General features: G+C 38.3%; 2 protein-coding genes and 1 long non-coding RNA gene across 4 annotated transcripts in view; 1 reads left to right on the top strand and 2 right to left on the bottom strand.

The window, feature by feature from the left end:
* Positions 1-596: 596 nt before the first annotated feature.
* LOC144197575 (uncharacterized) lies at positions 597-6,387 on the bottom strand. The gene is made up of 3 exons (XR_013326546.1): positions 6,239-6,387; positions 2,203-2,266; positions 597-792 (listed from the first exon to the last, which is right to left on the bottom strand). It is a non-coding gene; the product is annotated as an uncharacterized LOC144197575 (long non-coding RNA).
* A 2,279-nt stretch (positions 6,388-8,666) lies between these two features.
* On the top strand, positions 8,667-16,281 carry LOC144197988 (neuronal pentraxin-1-like). The gene is made up of 5 exons (XM_077718754.1): positions 8,667-9,187; positions 9,886-10,093; positions 12,136-12,377; positions 13,543-13,722; positions 15,129-16,281. Exons 1-5 carry the CDS (start codon positions 8,768-8,770, stop codon positions 15,348-15,350), a joined length of 1,272 nt encoding a protein of 423 aa, XP_077574880.1. The 5' UTR covers positions 8,667-8,767; the 3' UTR covers positions 15,351-16,281.
* Positions 13,010-20,296, bottom strand: part of LOC144197989 (endonuclease V-like) — a 46,473-nt gene continuing 39,186 nt past the window's right edge. For both annotated transcript variants that reach the window (XR_013326636.1, XR_013326638.1), the window contains one exon: positions 13,010-18,975. The gene's annotated coding sequence lies outside the window, so the exon portion shown is untranslated. The remainder of the gene's footprint in view (positions 18,976-20,296) is intronic.

Genomic DNA, 20,296 nt, shown 5'->3' with positions numbered 1-20,296 from the left:
AATTGTTGAAAAAGGCACATAAAGGCAGAAAGAAAGAGAGAGTGAGAGACAGAGAAAGAAAGGACACCAAATTAAATTACTCACCTACCTTTGCTCCCCACTCACACTTGGGATGTAAGACTAACAAGCCACAATTGCACCAGGGTTGAAAACAAAAATCACTGAAAATGTTATATTTCTTTTCATTCATTATCCGTAACACTTGTGCTCATGAGAGTGCTGGGGCTTATCCCAGCTGACTACATGCATTAAATTGGGTACATGCTGAACTATTTGTCAGACAGTTTTAGCACAAAGAGACAAACAATTATTCACTATCACAGTCAAACCTTTTTTTTTGTGTCTTCAAACAAATACTCTGGTTTACTCCCACATTCAGAAAACATGCATGGTGTGCTGCTTGGACAATCTCAATTGCCCCTAGATATTAGTATGAGTGTGAGTATGAATGGTTGTCCATCTCTATGTGCCTTGTGATTGGCTGACTGAGTCAGCTGGGATAGGCCCCAGCACCCTCTGTGACCCTTGTGGGGATAAGCAATTGAGAAAATGAACAAATGCATGAATAAAATAGTATAGTATATGTAGTCCAATAGTATTCATTCATTCATTTTTCCAAACAACCAATCAGTCTACCATGCATATTTTTGGGATATGGGAGGGAACCTGGAGAAGACCCATGCAAGCCGATGGAGGAAATATAAAATGCACACAGGAAGGTTCAAACCTGCGAAAGTACCTTCACTCTCAAAATTATGAGGCTGATGCGCTAAGCACTTGTCCACCGGGCTGCTTTAATAGAACAAAAACACAAAAAAATGAGTCGGGGTATATTCTATTCTTGAGGTGATAGACATTGCCAGATGAAGGTAGTATATCCGATATAGATATGAATTTAAAAGTCACAATGTAAGCAGAGTCTGAAAAAAACAAGTTGCATTCCTCCCCATCTTGCTACTTTTGCAATGAAATTTCCTGAATACGGGATGAATAAAGTTATCCAAATCCAATCCAATATCACTTTGATAGAGATGAGAACATCTTCTGTTATGGATGTTGCACCTTTTTCTGTTGCATCTTCACATTAAATTCTTGTTTTGATGCCAGAGTTGTAATGAGCATAATTTTCATGTGGCTCAAGCTTCCAAAGAGGAATTTATGTTGTTCAGTTAAATTAACAGCAATACACTTCATTTTTTTTCTAAATTGTTCTGAGGTGTAATTAATCAGTGGCTTCAATAGATCATTTGATTTCCCTGGGTTTTACTTCAACAAAGTACTGAATTCTGTCTGCAACTTGTCAACACCTGAGTCAGGTGAACAAAGCGAGTTTGCACATAAGACGTCCTTAGCACACTTTGGTGTCGAGCTTCACACTCGTTTCTTAGGCAACGAGAGCCAAAGGTTTATTTTTGAAATATTGACGCCATATCACTTGGCACAAGTGACTCGATTAGAAAAAAAACAATTCGTGACAGTTATCAGATTCATGTAATTGGAGTGTGCCCTTAACATGTTTATCAGTTTGCTCCTGGTCTGCAAAGATATAGTACCGTATTTTCACGACTATAAGGCGCATCGCATTATAATGCGCACCCTCAATGAATGACATTTTTCCATATATAAGGCGCACTGTATTATAAGGCGCACTATCTATTTTGGAGAAAATTTAAGACTTTTAAGTGCGCGTTATAGTCATGAATATACGGTAATTGCTATTGACTTCCAGGTATGAAGCGCTCACTACTCAGTCACCTCTAGAGCCATCCATTGTTGATGTTTTGGATATTTTTGTATACAATCTTGTAGTGGGGGAGGAGCTATATGATGGAAGATGTTGTAAACTAAGATGGCATCTGCATATTTAACAGTATTATTTCAGTTCAGTCGTTTATGTTTTTTTTTAATATCCGACAGTGGTGGTTTTTCGTTTTTGTTTTTCTGTTTTTTTCATATATAAAGCGCACTGGGTTATAAGGCGCACTCTCTATTTTGGAGAAAATTTAAGACTTTTAAGAGCACCTTATAGTCGTGAAAATACGGTATTTGCTTACAGGTCTTGATGACATTAATCAAGTACAAGACAGGTTCTCTTGAGTACAAATCAATAATTCACGCAGAGATCACAACAAGATTCTTTGCATTGTGGACTCGCCAAAAAACATGTGATCATTACATCCAATTGATGGCGCATGTGTTTACCATTCCAGTAATCATCACTCCAACCTTTTGACCTGCCTTTTGGAAGGCAGTGCTGCAATCTGATCTGGAAAAGAAAACAAAATATTCCATCAAGGTGAGTTTGTACCTTTTGTGTCACATCACTGGTAGAATTAATCTATTCCAAGGTGTGAAATACAGTGAGACCCTGGCTGGGCTGATCTACAACAAAAGGAGGGGAAACGAGACAAGAGTGGTGTTCTTATTCCTGGGATCTTCCAACCCTAGGGATCAGAGTGACATGAACAAGTGGTAAAATGAATGAGACAGGAGGAGGAAATCTTTGTTTCAAGATTTGATTGCTACAGAGAAAAAAAGAAAGAAGTGAAACTAAAAGGATGTGGTTCAAGAGATGAAGAAATGCATTTGTGCATGTTTTCTAACAATTTCATTAAAGCTCTTTTGAAATTGTGACTCTGAAATGATAACAAGCCATATTTTGGACACATTCCATTAAAAAAATTAACAGAAAAGGCTTAATATTGAAGTTCTATTCTAATTAGTCTTCTTTTTTTTAGTTGCCTTGATGGTAGTGGTGGGTTGTAATTTCTCTTGACAGAAACAAACAGATGTCCTTCAACTCACCATTAGGCAATGACTTCAAACTCACGATCAACTTCATGAATTTTAGTTAAATTTGTTGATTTTAATTACAACTTTTTGTTGTTGTCAATTGAAATTTAACAAACTAAATTTTTAAAACTGGCTACCAATTCATAGTGTAACCCCACATGTTGCCCATAATTAGCTGGGATTGGCTTCAGCAATCCCACAACCCTTGTGAGAGAGAATACTAATTGGTTTGGAAAATGAATTAATACATTTTAAAAAATATTACTGCATTAATGTTGGATAAGCTCTAGCACAAACACAACTCTGGTTTTGAAAAATAATGGATAAATGGATGGTTTGAGTGCTTCTAAAAAGCAAAAAGAAAGAGCGAGAGAAAGAGAATAAGGGCCAAAGGGTGTGATAGACTTGACATCATGTCAAGAGGTGGCAGGATTTATTTGAACATTGCACTGTCCTTGTCTCAACAAGAGGTTCAGAGGAGCAGTCTGACCCAACACGTGGAAACACACATGCACACCACCTCAAAATAATCACTGATTAAACATCCTCATAGACAAGCATTGCATCTGATGATTACAATGACAAAAAAGCTATTGGTTTCAAGTACAGGGTTTAGAGGACAAACCATTTCAGACCACTTTGACAGCAAATGTTTTGTTTTTTTCCTCCTTTTTTGTGTGCTTTGTGTGTTAACAAAGTTCAATACCAAATAGAGTGACTCACATTGACCTAAGAGGTGCTCCAGAAATTTACACTACAATACGTCACATTTGGTTTGATCTGAGCTCACTCCTCAATATAACATTAAAATATTAGTCATTACAATCTTAATTTCCCCAATGAATGAATATAATAGCTGTAACATATTTAAAAGTAAACATCCCACCACATTTCATAGCGAATAAAAGGCTTTCGTTCATTCCTTAATTTTCCGAAATGCTTATTCTCACAAGGGTTGCAGGGGGTGCTGGAGCCTACCTCAGCTAGCTATGGGCACCAAGCGGGGGACACCATGAATTGGTGGCCAGCCAATCACAGGGAACAAGGAGACAAACAGCCATTCATGTGTCAAGTGTTCAAACAGCCTACCCTGCATGTTTTTGGGATGTGGTAGAAAATGCACGCAAAACTGCATACAATGAGGATCAACCTGGGCTCAAACCCTCAACCCCAGAAATGTAAAGCCAACGTGCAAACAACTAATCCACCAGAGCAGTTCAATAAGGCTTTATTATTATTTTTTAATTATTTCACTTTTACAAGAAAATTGTTATATTTAATGTAATTCAGAGAGGAATTGTTGAGAGCTCATTCAGTCCAACAAGGAACCCTTCTGGTTTATAGGCTCTGCTTTTTGTATTATTGAATCCTAAAAGCCAGCTGCTCTCCCAAGGTGATAGCTTCTGCCAATAACTGTAAATTATTTCAAATTGTCTAAGCTTTCTGAACTAGCCTAGAACACTATTGTGCTTTGTTATGCGTCATATTCACGCTACAGTACATAATTAAACCCGCAATAGATAAGAGCAATAGTTAGCTCATCTGCCACTCAATTCAGAAGTTGTGAGGCAAATGCAGGGGTTCCTACATTCTAGAGTCACGGTTCCATGTTTTCTGTGTGTTTGTCTTCTCACACGAGTGGGCAGCAATACATCCTACTGAGGACTAGGCATATTGCAATTGGATGGTCAGTCTTTAGAATCAGACCTCAAGAAATGAAAAAGGAAATGCTGGTTTTGGGTTTAAAATCAAATTTTAGATTAATTTAAAAATGTCATATTTAGAAAGAAAATATTTATGTATGGCTCACTTCATACTTTGCGCCCTGCGCAATGAATATCAAATGTTTTGTTTTAAACAAAACTGCAGCTATTGATTTTTGTAGTCAATTGCAGTCAAGTATGACGGAAAAAGCAATATTTTTACAAAATTAGAAACACAATTTTTGTAAAGGATTGGTAAGATATAGTGTATGTATCAAAACCTCTAAATACAGTGGACAAGAAAAGAAAAGTGTGAATTATGTGATTAAAAAAATGCCTAATCATAACTTTATCCTGGAAAATGTTAAAGTCTGAATATTCTTTTTATAGTAGTGGATGCTTTGTAAAATGTATATCATGAAATGACATCAAATATGACTTTGACCTTCTCTCCAAACTGCATTGCAGAAGAAAATAAAATGAAATAAATATGAATCAATCTTTTACTGGAGATGGTTACGTAATTATAGTGAGTCGGATTGTAAAAAAAAAAAAAAAATCTCCTTGCAAACATTTTTTTGCCACAAATAGTGTAGAGAAAACCAAATGAGGATAATATTGTTTCTGGAGGGAGTCCAAAATCAGTGGCTTGATGAAGAGCTCTGTCGTGGTTAAGTGTTAATGTGCAACCTTTGGAGAATTATGATGAAGTTTTCTTACTTCCGAGTGGAGCAAGCAAAGCCAGGAGTATTTGTTTGTGTCACTTCGTGTTTTAATGATTAGAGACGTTTTTGGAGCTCTGTAGAGGTTCACTTTCTCGACTTTGGTGTAGGCAGGCGTGGGCTCGATTGCCGCTGGTGGCAACATAATTGTGAGTGCGGATGGTCATCTGTCTCTGTGTGCCCTATGGTTGACTGGCGACCAGTCTAGGGTGTTGCCTGCCTTTCGCCCGAAGCCAGCTGGGTTAGCCTCTGTTTAAAAATAAGTCCTGAATATATGGGCGCAACCTTAAAACAAGTAAGTTCTGTATTTCTAAGATATAGGCAGAAACTCTTTTGTTCTAATTTTTGTTTTAAGTGGGTTTGAAACGCAGCCTGTTGTCAGCATGGGCCAAATATTACCACAATATAAGTAAGTTGGTTTCCCATTCTTGCAAGGACCACAATGCCTTTTACATGCACATTTCCTGGATACCACAAGGCCCAAAACAACATGATGACGTTATTTATACTACCGAAAAAAGAGAAGATTAAAAAGACTTAATTAAGAGCCACACAAAAGCAAACCTGGTTTACGGGACTCTCTCTCATTCATAGGAACAGTTGGTATACTCTCTTTGCAAATGTGTTACTCTAAAACCCCCTAAAAAATCAACTACACTACAGCATAGTGTCAGAAGAGAAATAAAGACATGTTCCTAACCGACATATGTGCTGCAAGTGAGCAATTTACAAAGGATAGTTTTGTGAGCAGAATCAACAGGGCTTTGCATGTTAATTTATGCCGTTCTTCTGGGATAGTATCCCCAGTCTTTCTATCGAACTCAGAGAAATGCTCAAAAACATGCTGGCTTCTCCTTCAAAATTGTATTACGAGGTAAAAGCTGTTAATACATACTGTACTTTATCTCATATATATATATGTGTAATATGTGTAACAATTTTGAAGGAGAAGCCAGCATGTTTCTGAGCATTTCTCATATATATATGAGATAAAGTACAGTATGTATAAATAGCTTTTACCTCGTCATACAATGAGTTCTCAATGATGTCAATGATGAGCAATCCCTCTGCTGGACACGCACCTCTGGAGTCCTTTTCATCTCTTCCTATTGCTGCGGTTTGCTTGGCTGACGTCAGTGCAGGTGCTTCACGTGGCATGGTGACTGTGAATGAAAAATTTTTTTCTTTCATATTAGTTCTTTTTTTTAGAAGGCAAGCCTGAGGTTTGTAAAAGCCATATAATCATACATCTTATCTAATTTAAAACATTCATATACTACAGATGTTTTTTAAGTGTGCTGTGCAACAATCATTTAAAGAGAAATTATTATACGATAGTATTGTCAGTAAGTGTATTGAAAGTCCACCAGCATGCAGCCTCTGGACTGTCTGTAAGCGCTTTGTTGGTTCACGGTGTTTTTCAGTCAGTTCTTTGCCAGCTTTTCTCTACTACCAGAGAAAATGTTAGATAAATACGCATGCCATTTTCTGCTTGTGTGAGACTGGCTTGTATCTGTCTTTCCTTTTTTGAGAGTGGCTTTTGTTATATAGATTTGCATTATTCAGCAGGCTTGGGAGATAGATGATTACAGATTTGAGTCTCTTTCTATCTTGCCTCTTGTCTCCAACCAACAATGCTTGTCACCACAGAGAAGGCAAGGAACATATGAAGAACTAACAATGATGTGAAACACAAGGTGTAACATATGGCGTTTTACACATCTGATAGTAAACCACACTAAGATTGTGAATAAAAAAACTGCAAATGTTGCTGATTAATGGCAAATAGGCAGATGTTGTGGCAATAAAAAAAACAGAGTGGCCATTGTTGATCCGTGGCAAAGTTATGAGATCAATGACACACATTCTGCTGAGATAAGTAGAATGTTGTACATGTATGCCCTGGAGCAATTACTAAGTTCCAATCTACCATTTGTTTAAAATACCTCTTTTTCCTCAAGCTTGGCATTTTGCTGATTACAACATGCAGGATCAATAATTAAACAAATTAAAGAGGACTTATAGGTCAATTTTCCACCCACCTTTAGTCAGACTCGTCATGCTTATGTCTGAAAACCCCTTCGCAAGGAAACTGTATTCCAAATGTTTTACCTGAATGTTTGTCTTTGCAATTCTGTCTGTAACCATCGTTTTACACCGAACTGGGAGGCAAGTGGGACAGAGAATCAATGTGTCTCTGAGTGGTTTTGCTCATTTGGCAAAACGGAACACTGTAACAAAAAAGGGCCCGTTTCACAGTAATTTCTGGTGCCTTGACTTTGTGTGTAACATATGTTCTTGAATAGTGGAAGAAATAAAGTCTTGTCAGAGGCCTGGTGGGGCAAGTTTGTCAACTGACTAATTAACTCAGTGGTTCTTGAACATTCATTAAGTATCAGCTCTAAAAATTCTCTGAAGACAGGTTTACTATGAAATAATTATCAATTCATTTTCCTTTTTGTGTCGAGTTTGCTTGCATGGATTTTCTCTAGGTACTCCGGTCCCAAAAACATGCAGGGTAGGGTGGTTGAGCACTCCAAATTGTCACTAGGTATGAGTGTGACCGTGTATGGTTGTCTGTCTCGTTGAGCCCAGTGGTTGACTGGCCTGCCTGGTGCACATAATTAGCTAGGATAGGCTCCATCACCCCCCTCTGACCCTGTGAGGACAAGTGATTTGGAAAGTGAATGAATGTATAAATATTATTGAAACTCAGCGTCTACATATTTATGTAGACATTTTGGATAATGTTGGCTGGGCCACCCACACACTACATGACCCATCTTATGGTGTCTACATATGTGAACGCCAGATCTTGATTGAGTTGTTTTTAAAATTAGTACTACCCTTAACAATTACCAATGGGTGGCCCGGTGGAACAAGTGGTTAGCGCGTCGGTCTCACAGCTCTGGGGTCCTAGGTCCAAATCCAGGTCACGTCCATCCGTGTGGAGTTTGCAAGTTCTCTCCGATCCCGCGTGGTTTTCCTCCGGGTACTCTGAATTCCTCCTGCATTCCAAAAACATGCATGGTAGGCTGATTGTACACTCTAAATGGCACCTAGGTATGGCTGTGAGTGTGCATGGTTGTTTGTGTCCTTGTGCCATGCGATCAGCTGGCCACCGATTCAGGGTATCCCCCGCCTTTGGCCAGGAGTCAGCTGGGATAGGATCCAGCACCCCCATCGTGACCCTAGTGAGGATAAAGCGGTTGAGAAAATGAGATGAGACCAATTAACATGCGTTGCCCTATAAATGGTTCAAATTGATTATTTGGATCATTCATATGTTAGTGTCCGAACACGAGGCTGAAAGCTGATTTTCATTATTAGTAACCGCGTGGGCGACTGTTCCACGAGGCGTGCACGATCTTGAAAGAATGGGCCGGACTCTGGTTGCCTCCACGAGATGCAGTGCACGGGGGGCTGCGTCAAGCGCGCTATATAAGCGCAAACGGCTTGCTGCAGTTCCAAGCTTGAGTGAACAGCTCCGTGGTGCTGAACACTTCAGCACTACTATTCTCACTTGGCGAGAGCAACGCGAGCGGAATCATGGACGGACTCTCGTGGAAACTTTTTCTTCTCTATTGCTTAGTGGCCGTGGAGAGCTCCGCGCAAGACTTGGGGCAGACGCAATTTATTTGCACCTCGGTGCCCAAGGATATGGACTTGTGCGCGGCCACCATGCAGAACAGCGGACCGGCAGAGGACCTGAAAACGACCGTCATGCAGCTGCGGGAGACGGTGCTGCAGCAGAAGGAAACCATTATGAATCAGAAGGAGACAATCAGGGAACTAACCTCTAAGTTGAGTCGCTGCGAGAGCCAGAGTATACCAGCCGCGGCGGGACCCGGGGGGAGGCGGCCGGGCGTCAAGAACACCATGGGGGACATTTCACGGGGGACCGCAGAGACTCTGGCGCAGCTGGGACACACTTTACAGACTCTCAAACAAAGATTGGAGAACCTTGAGGTAGGCAGTTTGCGGTAGACCAATGCATGCTTCATTTTTTTTTTTTTTGTCATTTTGGGCAAAAGGGGGTCACAGCAAATCAAGGTGCCTCTTATAGGACAAGCGTGCCAATTCGTTAGGTATAGCTGCAACATAATGGAAAACATTGTCAGTGACAGAAATATAATAGGGTTATGCTTTCTCAGTCCACAAATAACTTCATGTTGAATACACAACCTTACGTTAAATAGGGCACTTATGAAAATACAACTTTAGAATGTTATTTAGGACCATAAGAAGTGTATTTCTGTTTTATTTGTTTTACTTGTATTATTATTTTATTTCTAATTGTATTTATTTATAAAATGACATAAGTAAAATAATCTATAGGTAATCTATACATTATATTTTGAGTCATGTAGGCCACAATTGTACATCAAATGTTAATATTCTAACCCACATGACACAAAATGAGATGTCCACATATTTAAATGCCAGGTTAAAGTATTTTTTTGTTTTTGTCATGAGCAAAACCAGTCACAAACTGTTCTTTCTTTTAAAGCGATGCTTACGTAGCTTATAAAGTGGCAAATGAGAAGAAGAAATAACACAATACACACATACACAAGAAATAATTCAGAGGAAACTAAGTTATATATTTCCAGCAAACATGCCATACCCCTTATTCCTTTTTCTTTTCCTCCCTCCGCACACTACAGCAATACAGCCGAGGGAATAACACCGTGCAGGCAAACAGTCTGAAGGATCTGCTTCAAAACAAGATAGATGACATGGAGAAGCAAGTTTTGTCTCGGGTCAACACTTTAGAGGAAGCCAAAGGTGGCTCAAGGAATGACAGTGAGCAACGGAACCGTGTGGAGTCCACGCTCACTTCCCTGCACCACCGCATCACAGACCTGGAAAAAGGTGCGCTCAAAGCAAAACATTTCTCTAGTTCAAAGCTAGCAGTGTAATTAAAAGGGATGTTCTTGATCAAGGTCACATTGTCCTTTCAAAAGCCGTTCAGATGAGTTCATCAACTCCCTTGGACCCAAAATTGTTTTTTCCTGCTTGCCGCTACTGCGGCATCCAACGCAGAGGAAAGAGAGCTGCAATGCTTTGCATAATTACAAGACTTGTTTGCCCTTTCGTCTTCTGAGCGTTGCCATTTAGCGCTTACTTGCATATATATTAAGAGCACATAAAAGGAAGCCTTAAGTCCTTCTGTTGGGAGATAATGCTTCATGAGAGGTGCTTCAAACTGTAAAAATAAATAAATAACTAGTATATAAAGTTGATGGGGCGATGGATGAGTGGTTAGTGTGTTAGGCTTACAGTCCAGGGGTGGTCCTCCAGTGTGGAGTTTGCATGTTCTACCTAGGCATGCGTGGGTTTTCTCCAGGTATTCTGGTTTCCTCCCACATTGCAAAAATATGAATGGTATGCTGGTTGAATACTCTAAATTGCCCCTAGGTATGAGTGTAAGCGTAACTGATTGTCTGTTTCCTCATGCCCTGTGATTGGCTGGCTGCCAATTTAGGGTGTTCCCTTCCTTGTGCCCAATGTCAGCTGGGATAGGCTCCAGCGCTCCCTGCGACCCCTGTGAGGATAAGGTGTTCAGAAAATGAATGATTGAAAAGTTAATTTCATGTAAAATTAAAAAAAAAACAATATGAAGAATATAATACATGTAAAAAAAGTGCTTCTATACCGACATATGGAACGATAAATTTTTGCCATGTGTTTTTAAACTAAAACCAGCAGCAAAAAAAAAATATTTTTATGTTTTATCTTCCAATTGATGTTGTTAAACTATAAAACAGCAGCAAAAATGTAATATTTTTATGTTTTATCCTCCAATTGATGTTGTTAAACTATAAAACAGCAGCAAACATTAGCTTTATGTTTTACAGTCGAATCGAGATGTAAGCAATTTTGATAGCATGACATTATTTTAGAACTTTTGTAAATGCCTAGTCTCTAGTCTGGATTTGAAATCTACACCATTCTCTTGGCATTGCAATATGCTAACTGCTGAGCAGTTGGAGGGAGTAGTGAGCATGTACATGATTAGAAAAAACATGCCTCCCAATGATGCCAAAAGAAAGGGCTTGGCAGTTAAAGCAAAATTGTGCTATTGGCTCAGCACAATGACAGCATAAATTCAAAGTCCAGTTGAAGCTGAAAGCAAGAAAGGTAGAATTGAGATATCACCACTAAAAGACTGTTTGCCTAAGTATTTTTTACAGTAATTTGATGGCTAAAAACAGTAATATATTTAAAATAGAATAGATATTCTTTGGTTGTTAATGTGAAAATTTGACATTTTTAACAATATAGAATAATTTTGGCAAACACGGCTGCCATTTTTCTTTAAACCAGATATTCAACATTTTTTCATTTACAGCTTGCTCAACCCTTTAACTAAAGATGTTTGTGTTAGGAGTTTGCATATTCTCTCCAGCTTCCACCCACACTGCAAAACCACACATACAAAGCTAGCTGAAGCCTCATTTCCATCGGTGTGAATTGTTAGTTTTAATAGTTATTTGTCCAAATTCAGTCATGCAAGCTCAAATGGACAAGATGTAGAAATTGGCTAAACCAGGTTAACAAGGGAAAGCTTGTCCATCCCAAACAATGAGTCAAATAGTATTTTAGTTTAATTTGATAATACAAACAGTAGGACTAAATTTAATGTTTTTCATTTGTTACTCTCCAGGTGTCCTCATATGTATTCCACTCAGACCGTCTATTGGGTAATGAACATAAAAGGCATGTTTATCCGTGCTACTTTATCTCATTCTCAATCTCTAAATCACTGACTTTTTGGTCAATCGCCTCAGGGGGTTGCCAGGGGGAAACAGTCAATCCACATGATAGATTTGGCACAAATATACCCACTAAAAACAAGCAAATGCCCAGAGAAGGGAGAAACAAAACTTTATAGACTGACATCTTATGTACAGGTAAAGAAAACAGACCCACGGATAAGTTCCAGCTGACGTTCCCCCTGAGAACCAACTACATGTACGCCAAAGCCAAGAGAAGTCTGCCGGAGATGTACTCCTTCACTGTGTGTCTTTGGATCAAATCCGGTGCCTCACCAGGAGTGGGTACCCCATTCTCCTATGCCGTTCCAGGTCAGGCCAACGAGCTGGTGTTAATTGAGTGGGGAAACAACCCAATGGAGTTTCTCATAAACGACAAGGTAAATATTGCAACTGTATGTATCTATGTATATATATGTATATAAATGTATGTTTGTATATATATGTGTGTGTGTGTGTATGTATATATATATATATATATATATATATATATATATATATATATATATATATATATATATATATATATATATATATATATATATATATATATATATATATATATATATATATATATATATATATATATATATATATATATATATATATATATATATATATATATATATATATATATATATATATATATATATATATATATGTATATGTATATATATATATATATATATATATATATATATATATATATATATATATATATATATATATATATATATATATATATATATATATATATATATATATATATATATGTATATGTATATATATATATATATATATATATATATATATATATATATATATATATATATATATATAAATATATATATATATATATATATATATATATATATATATATATATATATATATATATATATATATATATATATATATATATATATATATATATATATATATATATATATATATATATATATATATATATACATATAGATACATACACACACATATAATATATATGTTGGCACGAGTGGTTAGCGCATCAGCCTCAGAGCTTGGGGTCCTGGGTTCAAATCCAGATCACGTTGACCTGTGTGGAGTTTGCATGTTGGGTTTCCTCCGGGTACTCCGGTTTCATTCCACATTCCAAAAACATGCATAGTATTCTGATTGGACACTCTAAATTGCCCCTAGGTATGGGTGTGAGCTTGCATGGTTGTCCGTCTCCTTGTGCCCTGCGATCGGCTGGCCACCGATTACTTTCAGGGTGTCCCCCGCCTCTGGCCTGGAGTCAGCTGGCATAGGCACCAGCAACCCCGCGACCCTAATGAATCTTGCTACTGCGAAAGTGAATTTCACGAATAGGGGATGAATGAAGTTATCTGATCTAATCTAATCGAGTGGACACGTGTATTGAAAGTAACTGTTTGCAACTTTACTCAGCTAAATTAGGAAGTGAGGAAAAAATGAGTCATGAATGAAGGGAAGAAAAGCACAATGAAGTAGGAGAGGAAGGTATGGGGGAAGGCTTTGGTCTAAATTTGAAATCTGTCTGCCGCAGGTTGCAAAATTGCCATTCCTCATCAATGATGGTAAATGGCATCATCTCTGCATCACGTGGACCACCCGTGACGGGATGTGGGAAGCCTTCCAGGATGGCGTGATGAGAGGCAGTGGAGAAAATCTGGCACCATATCACCCAATCAAACCAGAGGGTGTGCTTGTCCTGGGACAGGAGCAGGTAAATAGTATACTAATTCAAATGGCAAAGCACAGTGGTGAAATGTAATAGTCATTTTGAAATACATTTAAAAAAAAGAAGGTACTTTCAAAGTTAAGCAGAAATGTAAATTGTTCCACTGAAAGCAGACTCTTTTTACACTAGAGAATAAAACATGACAATACGGATATTTTATACAAAAATTAGGGTGGGATGAATAAACTCTCACCTCTCAAATGTTAACTTCAGGGTTATCATTCTAAAGTTGTGTTTTTGGAGTGCTTTTGCAAGCAACCGTTCTAAGAATTTAGAAAACTGATTAAAAAAATGAATTACCCCAATCTTGACAGTTAATGTCAGTGGCTAAATGCAATAGCCCGGCCAGTATTCAAAATATATAATCAAAATAACAGTGAATAAAATATTGCTCTTACTTTTGGAAGGCAAACATGTCTTTCTGTGAAATCTGGTCTTCGTTGGGTATTTCGCGAGATTTTATGGTCTTCAAAGTCCTTGAATTTGAAGGAGAAATAATGAAATAACTTTGCCAATTCTAATCAGCTGTAAAATATCTTTGCAGTTTTGTGAAGTGGAACAAAAAGACAGAGGAAAGTGTCAAATATTTTTTTTTTTGCATTTTAAACCATGTCTTTCCTGTTTTGATGAAAAGACTCACACATTGTAATAATAATTTTCTTCAGTGCCTTACAACAAGCATACAAATCAGCACAACCACTCACCCTTTCATGACACGTTAAACTGTTGGATAAAATGACAATTAGCACACAAAGTGTTAAGATACATACTTTCAAGACCTGGCAAATTCCATAGCAGGAGGATAATTTCATTTGCATTTTTCTTGACATTAACTGAACACAGCAAATATTGTCATGTTCATTCCATCCTTTTATAGTACTGATATTGGCATAGTTTCACTGCCACCTTGTATAGTTTGGTTATTAATAGCCAGAACAGACACGTATATTAATAACTATCTTTTCTCTTTACTTTTTAAGACCAACACTTTTATATTAGACTTTAAAGACATCTCACTTGATTATGTATTTCATAAACTGTTTTTAAAAGGCAACAACAATTTGCCTGAAACAATGCAGATACATATTCTATCCCTCACAAACATAACCTTCAACAAAATAAATACACACTTTTTTTTGCATTTACTTCAAAAAATCAGGATTTAAAAAATATATCTATTAAAAAATATACATACCTGCTTTGCTTTGCTGGTGACCAATTTGCCGTGTACTCTGCCGCAATATCAGCTGGGATAGTTTTCAGCTCATCAACGCCTCAATTAAGGACAGGCGGTATGTTAAAAGAAAAAGTTAGACAGCAATCCTTGTGAAGTTTGCAAAATGAATGAATGAATGTTTTAACAGGTTGTTTTTTTTAATTATCTCCTACAGGATACACTAGGAGGAGGCTTTGATGCAACGCAAGCCTTCGTAGGCGAGTTAGCAAACCTAAACATCTGGAGCAGGAAACTGTCCATTACCGAAATCTACAACTTGGCAACCTGTAACAGTAAAGCACCGGCTGGCAATGTGTTCTCTTGGATGGAAAATAACATTGAAATATTCGGAGGAGCAACCAAATGGTCCTTTGAGCCATGCCGTTCAGCCAACTGAACTGAATTGAAGCCATGGAGAAAAGGCCTCTATGTATTTCAGAGTTTATATTGTTCTCGTCTTCGTTTGATGTCTCCTATTTGATCTTAAGTTCAATTGTAAACTTCAATCTGAGATTTCGGCCATTTCTACCAGATAATGTGTTGAACAATGGTTTTTATCCTTGAGGGCAGCAAGGGATTTATTCTTGTTTTCTGACGCATTGAGTTGAAACCACAACATGGATTTTGGTTCTCGCTTCATTGGGTTTGGCTTCGCAACTGGCAATCCACGTCTGGACAAGTCATTATCCAAGCAAGGAATTACATGGGCCTGCTTCTCTGAGAAACCCTTGTCAATTCTCGCCAATCAGTGGTTGACGCTGTAAAGAGACGTTGAGTGTGAGTTTTCTTTCTTCTTCCCCTACCCTACTCTGTTCTCACGCCGCATGGCCCCTCCGGAACTTGCACTGTGACTGACAAAGAGAACGAAAGGAGCGGAGGGCATGAATGAACAATGCAAAGTCAGACTGTGTTTGTGTATGTCGTTCGCTTCAAAGTGTTTCTATAAGAATGTCGCCGACTTGCCAACATTGTTACAAAGCCTGGGTGCCTTGGGCTGGTACAAATATTCAGCACACACAATATTTTAAGTTGCAAAATCAGTGTTTATTGATTTACTTTTTTTTCTTTCTTAAGGTGGGTTCAATTTATTGTTTCAAATTGTTTTCCAACATGTGTTTTGGCAGGTGTTTGTACTGCTCTGTATTAGGAATGTTACAGTATCTGTATAGTAACAGCATGAATGACAGAGTGCTGTGAAAGCATTGTTGAATTCTGCTTTATTATCTTTGGGTGTGGGTTTTTTACTGCATTGTTATATGCTCCAAGCATGGCAAACCTGAAAGATGAATAATTTAATTTTTGTAATAAAATTGTGATACTAAATGTCACAGTGCTTTTCTGGTTCGTTGTCTTGTCATGTGTGAAACCCTGATCTAGAATGCAATGTGCTGCAGCGAAAGTTGGGTCACAGTTACAGGCACGTATTGCCAAGGTTATTTATTTATTTTCCTAAATATAGCATATTACAACAAAAAAATGTCATATTTGGTTGGGCTTAAACCACTGGAAGGTGTAATATTGATGTACCTCATTAATTTACATCAAGAAGTCATTGCAATTGGTCACCTTTGCTGTTCTTTGTCCAAGGTGATGGTGGTGTCACCTATGCGGCGTTGCTAAAGTAAAGCTGCAGAAAGGGTTGCCATCCTCTACACCCCCAAATTGAAGGGTGCCTCAGTCGAAAGGGTGCCTTTACACAAAATAAACCTTCCCACATAGAGGATTTATATGAACCAAACAATTACTGTGTTGCAATCTTCTCTTGATGATTATGAATAACTTCTATTAAAAAACACCAATCCAAATGTTCACAGTTCTATTATACATATTGTTTCTTGCAAATTAGAAAAATAAATCTAATACAGTGCCAAGCAATAATTTGTAATTTGAGGAAAAAGCCCATGGCCATCTTAACAATTGTAATTTCTCCTCTTGTCAGGTATTAAAGATAATTAGCACTTTGCAGGAGAGAAATGCAATCATAATTAACCCTTGTATAATGAAGCAGAACAGTGAGGATCTTAAAGAATCGGGGAATCTCAGACAAGTGTGTGGCAGTTTGAATAAAAAGCATACCCTTAAACCTGCAATTAGTTACAAACCAATTGAGGCTGCCCCTGTACTACTGCCCGTAGTTGGCTGGGATATGCACCTGCACCCCCACGACTCGTGTGAGCTTGCGAGGATTTACAGGTCAGAAAATGAATACATGAATGAACGAATGCCCTTAAATATCAAGCTTCACACATCTATATGCGCAGAAATAATATGTAACCCATTCCAGAAAGACTACATGCTGATTTTTTCTTAATCCTGCCCTTCAAGTGGATTTTCATTAGCTGAGATAGACAGGGACACATTACTTTGCAGTAATCCCCCATGGTGCACTGCAGAAAAGAGTCGGGTAGCAGTCTACAGAATGACAAGGCATTTGTAAAAGTGCTCGCGTATCTAACTACAGCTGTTATATTCCAGGACAAGAGCAAGTTGGAGGTTGTAAAGCAGCCTCATGAAAAGCAAAAAAACTTTAACTGCATAATACAATAGACTAATAAACTACTCTGTCATAAGACCAATATGAATGAAAAGAAAGGCCAGTTGGATAAAAATCTGATATGCGAACTAAGGTACACCACCAACACCAATAACAAGTTAATCTTTAAATATGCTTCCAAAAATGTCTTTGGATTGACCCTTGTGGACGTGTGGTTAGCATGTCGGCATCACAATTTCGGGTTTGATCCCATGTGGGTCCTTACTGTGTAAAGTTTGCATGTTCTCCCTGGGCTTGCATGGGTTTTCTCTGGATACTCAGGTTTCCTCCCACATCCCCAAAAACAAGCATGGTAGGCAGATTAAACACCCAAAATTGCCCCTAGGTATTAGTGTGAGCGTGAAAGGTTGTCCATCTCGTTGTGCTGGCCAGCAATTCAGGGTGGATATAACAAATATGATTAGGGAGACACGCAGGAGAGTGCTTGGTATATCCTTCCAGTAAGAAGACAGACAAATTTGAAAGAGAAACAGAACAGAAGAAGATTGGTAAGGAAAATACCTTTTGATATTTATAGGGAGAGAACCGAAAACAGCAGAGAGTAGTACAAAGAAGAACACAGGGGTGCCAGATAAAGCCAAACAGATAGTGTTTGATCAGTTCAAAAGTACGAGAGGTTTGGTAGAAAGGCATTTTAGGGATTGGCCAGCTAGCGGGATCAAGCCGGGAAGGATTAGCAGCAGGTTAAGGTGATTAAGGACGGAGAAAGAAATGTACTGATGAGTGACGAAGGAGTACTGAGTAGATTTAAGGAACACTTTGAACAGGTGGTGAACGGGAGAAATTAAACAGATATGAGGAAAAGGGAGAGAGTTACAAAGAAACAAGAGGTAGGCCAGATTAGGAAGGATGAAGTGAGGAAAAGCTTTGAGGGGAATACGTAAGGTGTGGAAAGGCTGTTGTTGGTCCTGATGAGATATCAGCGGAGGCATGTGCTTGGGAAAATGTCAGCTGGTGTTTTGAGGAAAATGTTCAACTGAGTTTGGGAGAATGATTAGAGGGTTGGAAAAATGTGTGTGGGTGCAGAATTTAAAAATCAATTTTCAAAAGGAATTTAATGATTCATATAAAGTGGAGACCAGTTTCATGAAAAAAGTGGAGATTTAGAAACAACATTAAGGTGTTGTACCTAGAAAATAACATATTTACACAGTCAATTTTGAAACAGCTTCACAATGACTTTCTGGATTTTGAATACTTGATGTCAAAAGGACAGATTTATGGCAGTTTATTAGGATGTTTGTATTAGCTGAGAAGGGTTTTAGAGCAGTCCAGGTAATGTCTAAGAACAGCAAGGTAAAGGTGACGTTTTCGGCTTGATTAACTGAAGGCTATGGTGAAGGTGGAACTGTATCAACAATCACCAATCACTCTCCTTATGTTCCCATAGTCATGAGCAAACAGATAAGAAAAGGCAGAGGTCATTGGAAGTCTATGTAAACATGATGTTTGCAGATGGCAGTATGACCTGCAAGGAAAGGACGGAGCCAATTTCAGAATAAAAGTGGGGGCAGGAAGGTCAGTTGGAGCAAGAGAGCATACATGTATTTGAATGAAATAAGCCCCAGAGAAATGGTATGTTCCAAGAAGATGGAGAGGTTGGGGAAGTTGTAGACGTTCAAGTGCTTTGGATACCCTACTAAAGAGAGGTGAAGAAGCGACAAAATGCTTACCTTTACTCGAGTGTGATATGTATAGGAATGTCTAACTATAAAGACTCTTTGATAGGAAATCAAAGTACCCGGAAAAAAAACGAGATATATTTATGTAGTATACATATAGTATATTTACGCATCCCAGTGGACAAGTGCTTAGGGCGTTGGCCTCACACTTCAGGGATGGAGGCTTCGATCCCAGGTTGGTCCTCACTATGTGGAGTTTTTATGTTCTCCCAATGAGGATAAAGCAGTTCAGAAAATGAATAAAAATGAATGAGTGAACGTACAATACCCATTCCAATGAAATCGGGATGTTGTTTTAAACGTAAATTTTAAAAGTGGTGAATCTATACACTAATTGAATACACAATAAAAAGGCGGTAACAAGTCACTTTTCTCTAAGGATCTCTGTTTAAGCCAAAGCAAATCCCAGCTGGTTGGGCAAGATGGGTATCCAGTTATATACATGTACCTATGGACTGTAAGTAAATCTGATTAATTAATTAGCTGTCATCTGGTGCAGGAGCAGCAGAAATAATGCTTTAGCTCATAAGTGCAGTTATTTGACATGTTAATGTCAGAGTGGCTGTTAGTGCCTTGTAACGAAAGGTTGGATGCTGTGCTCAACAAATACACCTTGAGGTGGCTGTCTGCAGAAAGTGTAGGCATTTCCTCCATTATGCAGTAAGTGCATGATGAGTCTGATTTATTCTACTGATATTCCTTGGAGATTGTATAAAAGGGGGGAGGTGGGAAGAGTGAGAAACAGAGATACAGTGGATCATCTCGCTGCAGTTTGCCTTTTTTGTGGTGAGACAGCAGGGAGTGGAAGTTGCGGCATTTACTGATCGGCAGAGTCCTCCAGGAAGCATTCAAGGAGGCTGGGATCAAAGTGGATGTAGACCATGGCAGGAGACTACGCCACAAGTCGCTCCCATAACACGATTTTTAACGTGCCTCTTTATATGTAACCTACACTAGTCTCGGCGGGCTTCAGAGACTTATAACAGCTGCGCATGACATGGAGTACAGGATTTCCTCTGCTTAAGTCTGACACTGTGATAAGGCTTAAAAAGGTGTCATCGGAGCAGATGTTAGAGATGGGTTTGTTTTTTTTATATTAATCAATGG

Source organism: Stigmatopora nigra, chromosome 6 (genome assembly GCF_051989575.1).
Source record: "Stigmatopora nigra isolate UIUO_SnigA chromosome 6, RoL_Snig_1.1, whole genome shotgun sequence".
NCBI classification, from domain to species: Eukaryota; Metazoa; Chordata; class Actinopteri; order Syngnathiformes; family Syngnathidae; genus Stigmatopora; species Stigmatopora nigra.
Note: the sequence above shows the minus strand (reverse complement) of the source record. Positions and strands in the feature narration are given on the sequence as shown.

Bases quoted from the DNA above. Each gene is read 5' to 3' on its own strand.
- LOC144197988 (XM_077718754.1), top strand. From the start codon at position 8,768: ATGGACGGACTCTCGTGGAAACTTTTTCTTCTCTATTGCTTAGTGGCC. The intron at 12,378-13,542 runs GTAAATATTGCA...TGTCTGCCGCAG, and splicing joins AGTTTCTCATAAACGACAAG to GTTGCAAAATTGCCATTCCT. The intron at 13,723-15,128 runs GTAAATAGTATA...TATCTCCTACAG, and splicing joins TTGTCCTGGGACAGGAGCAG to GATACACTAGGAGGAGGCTT.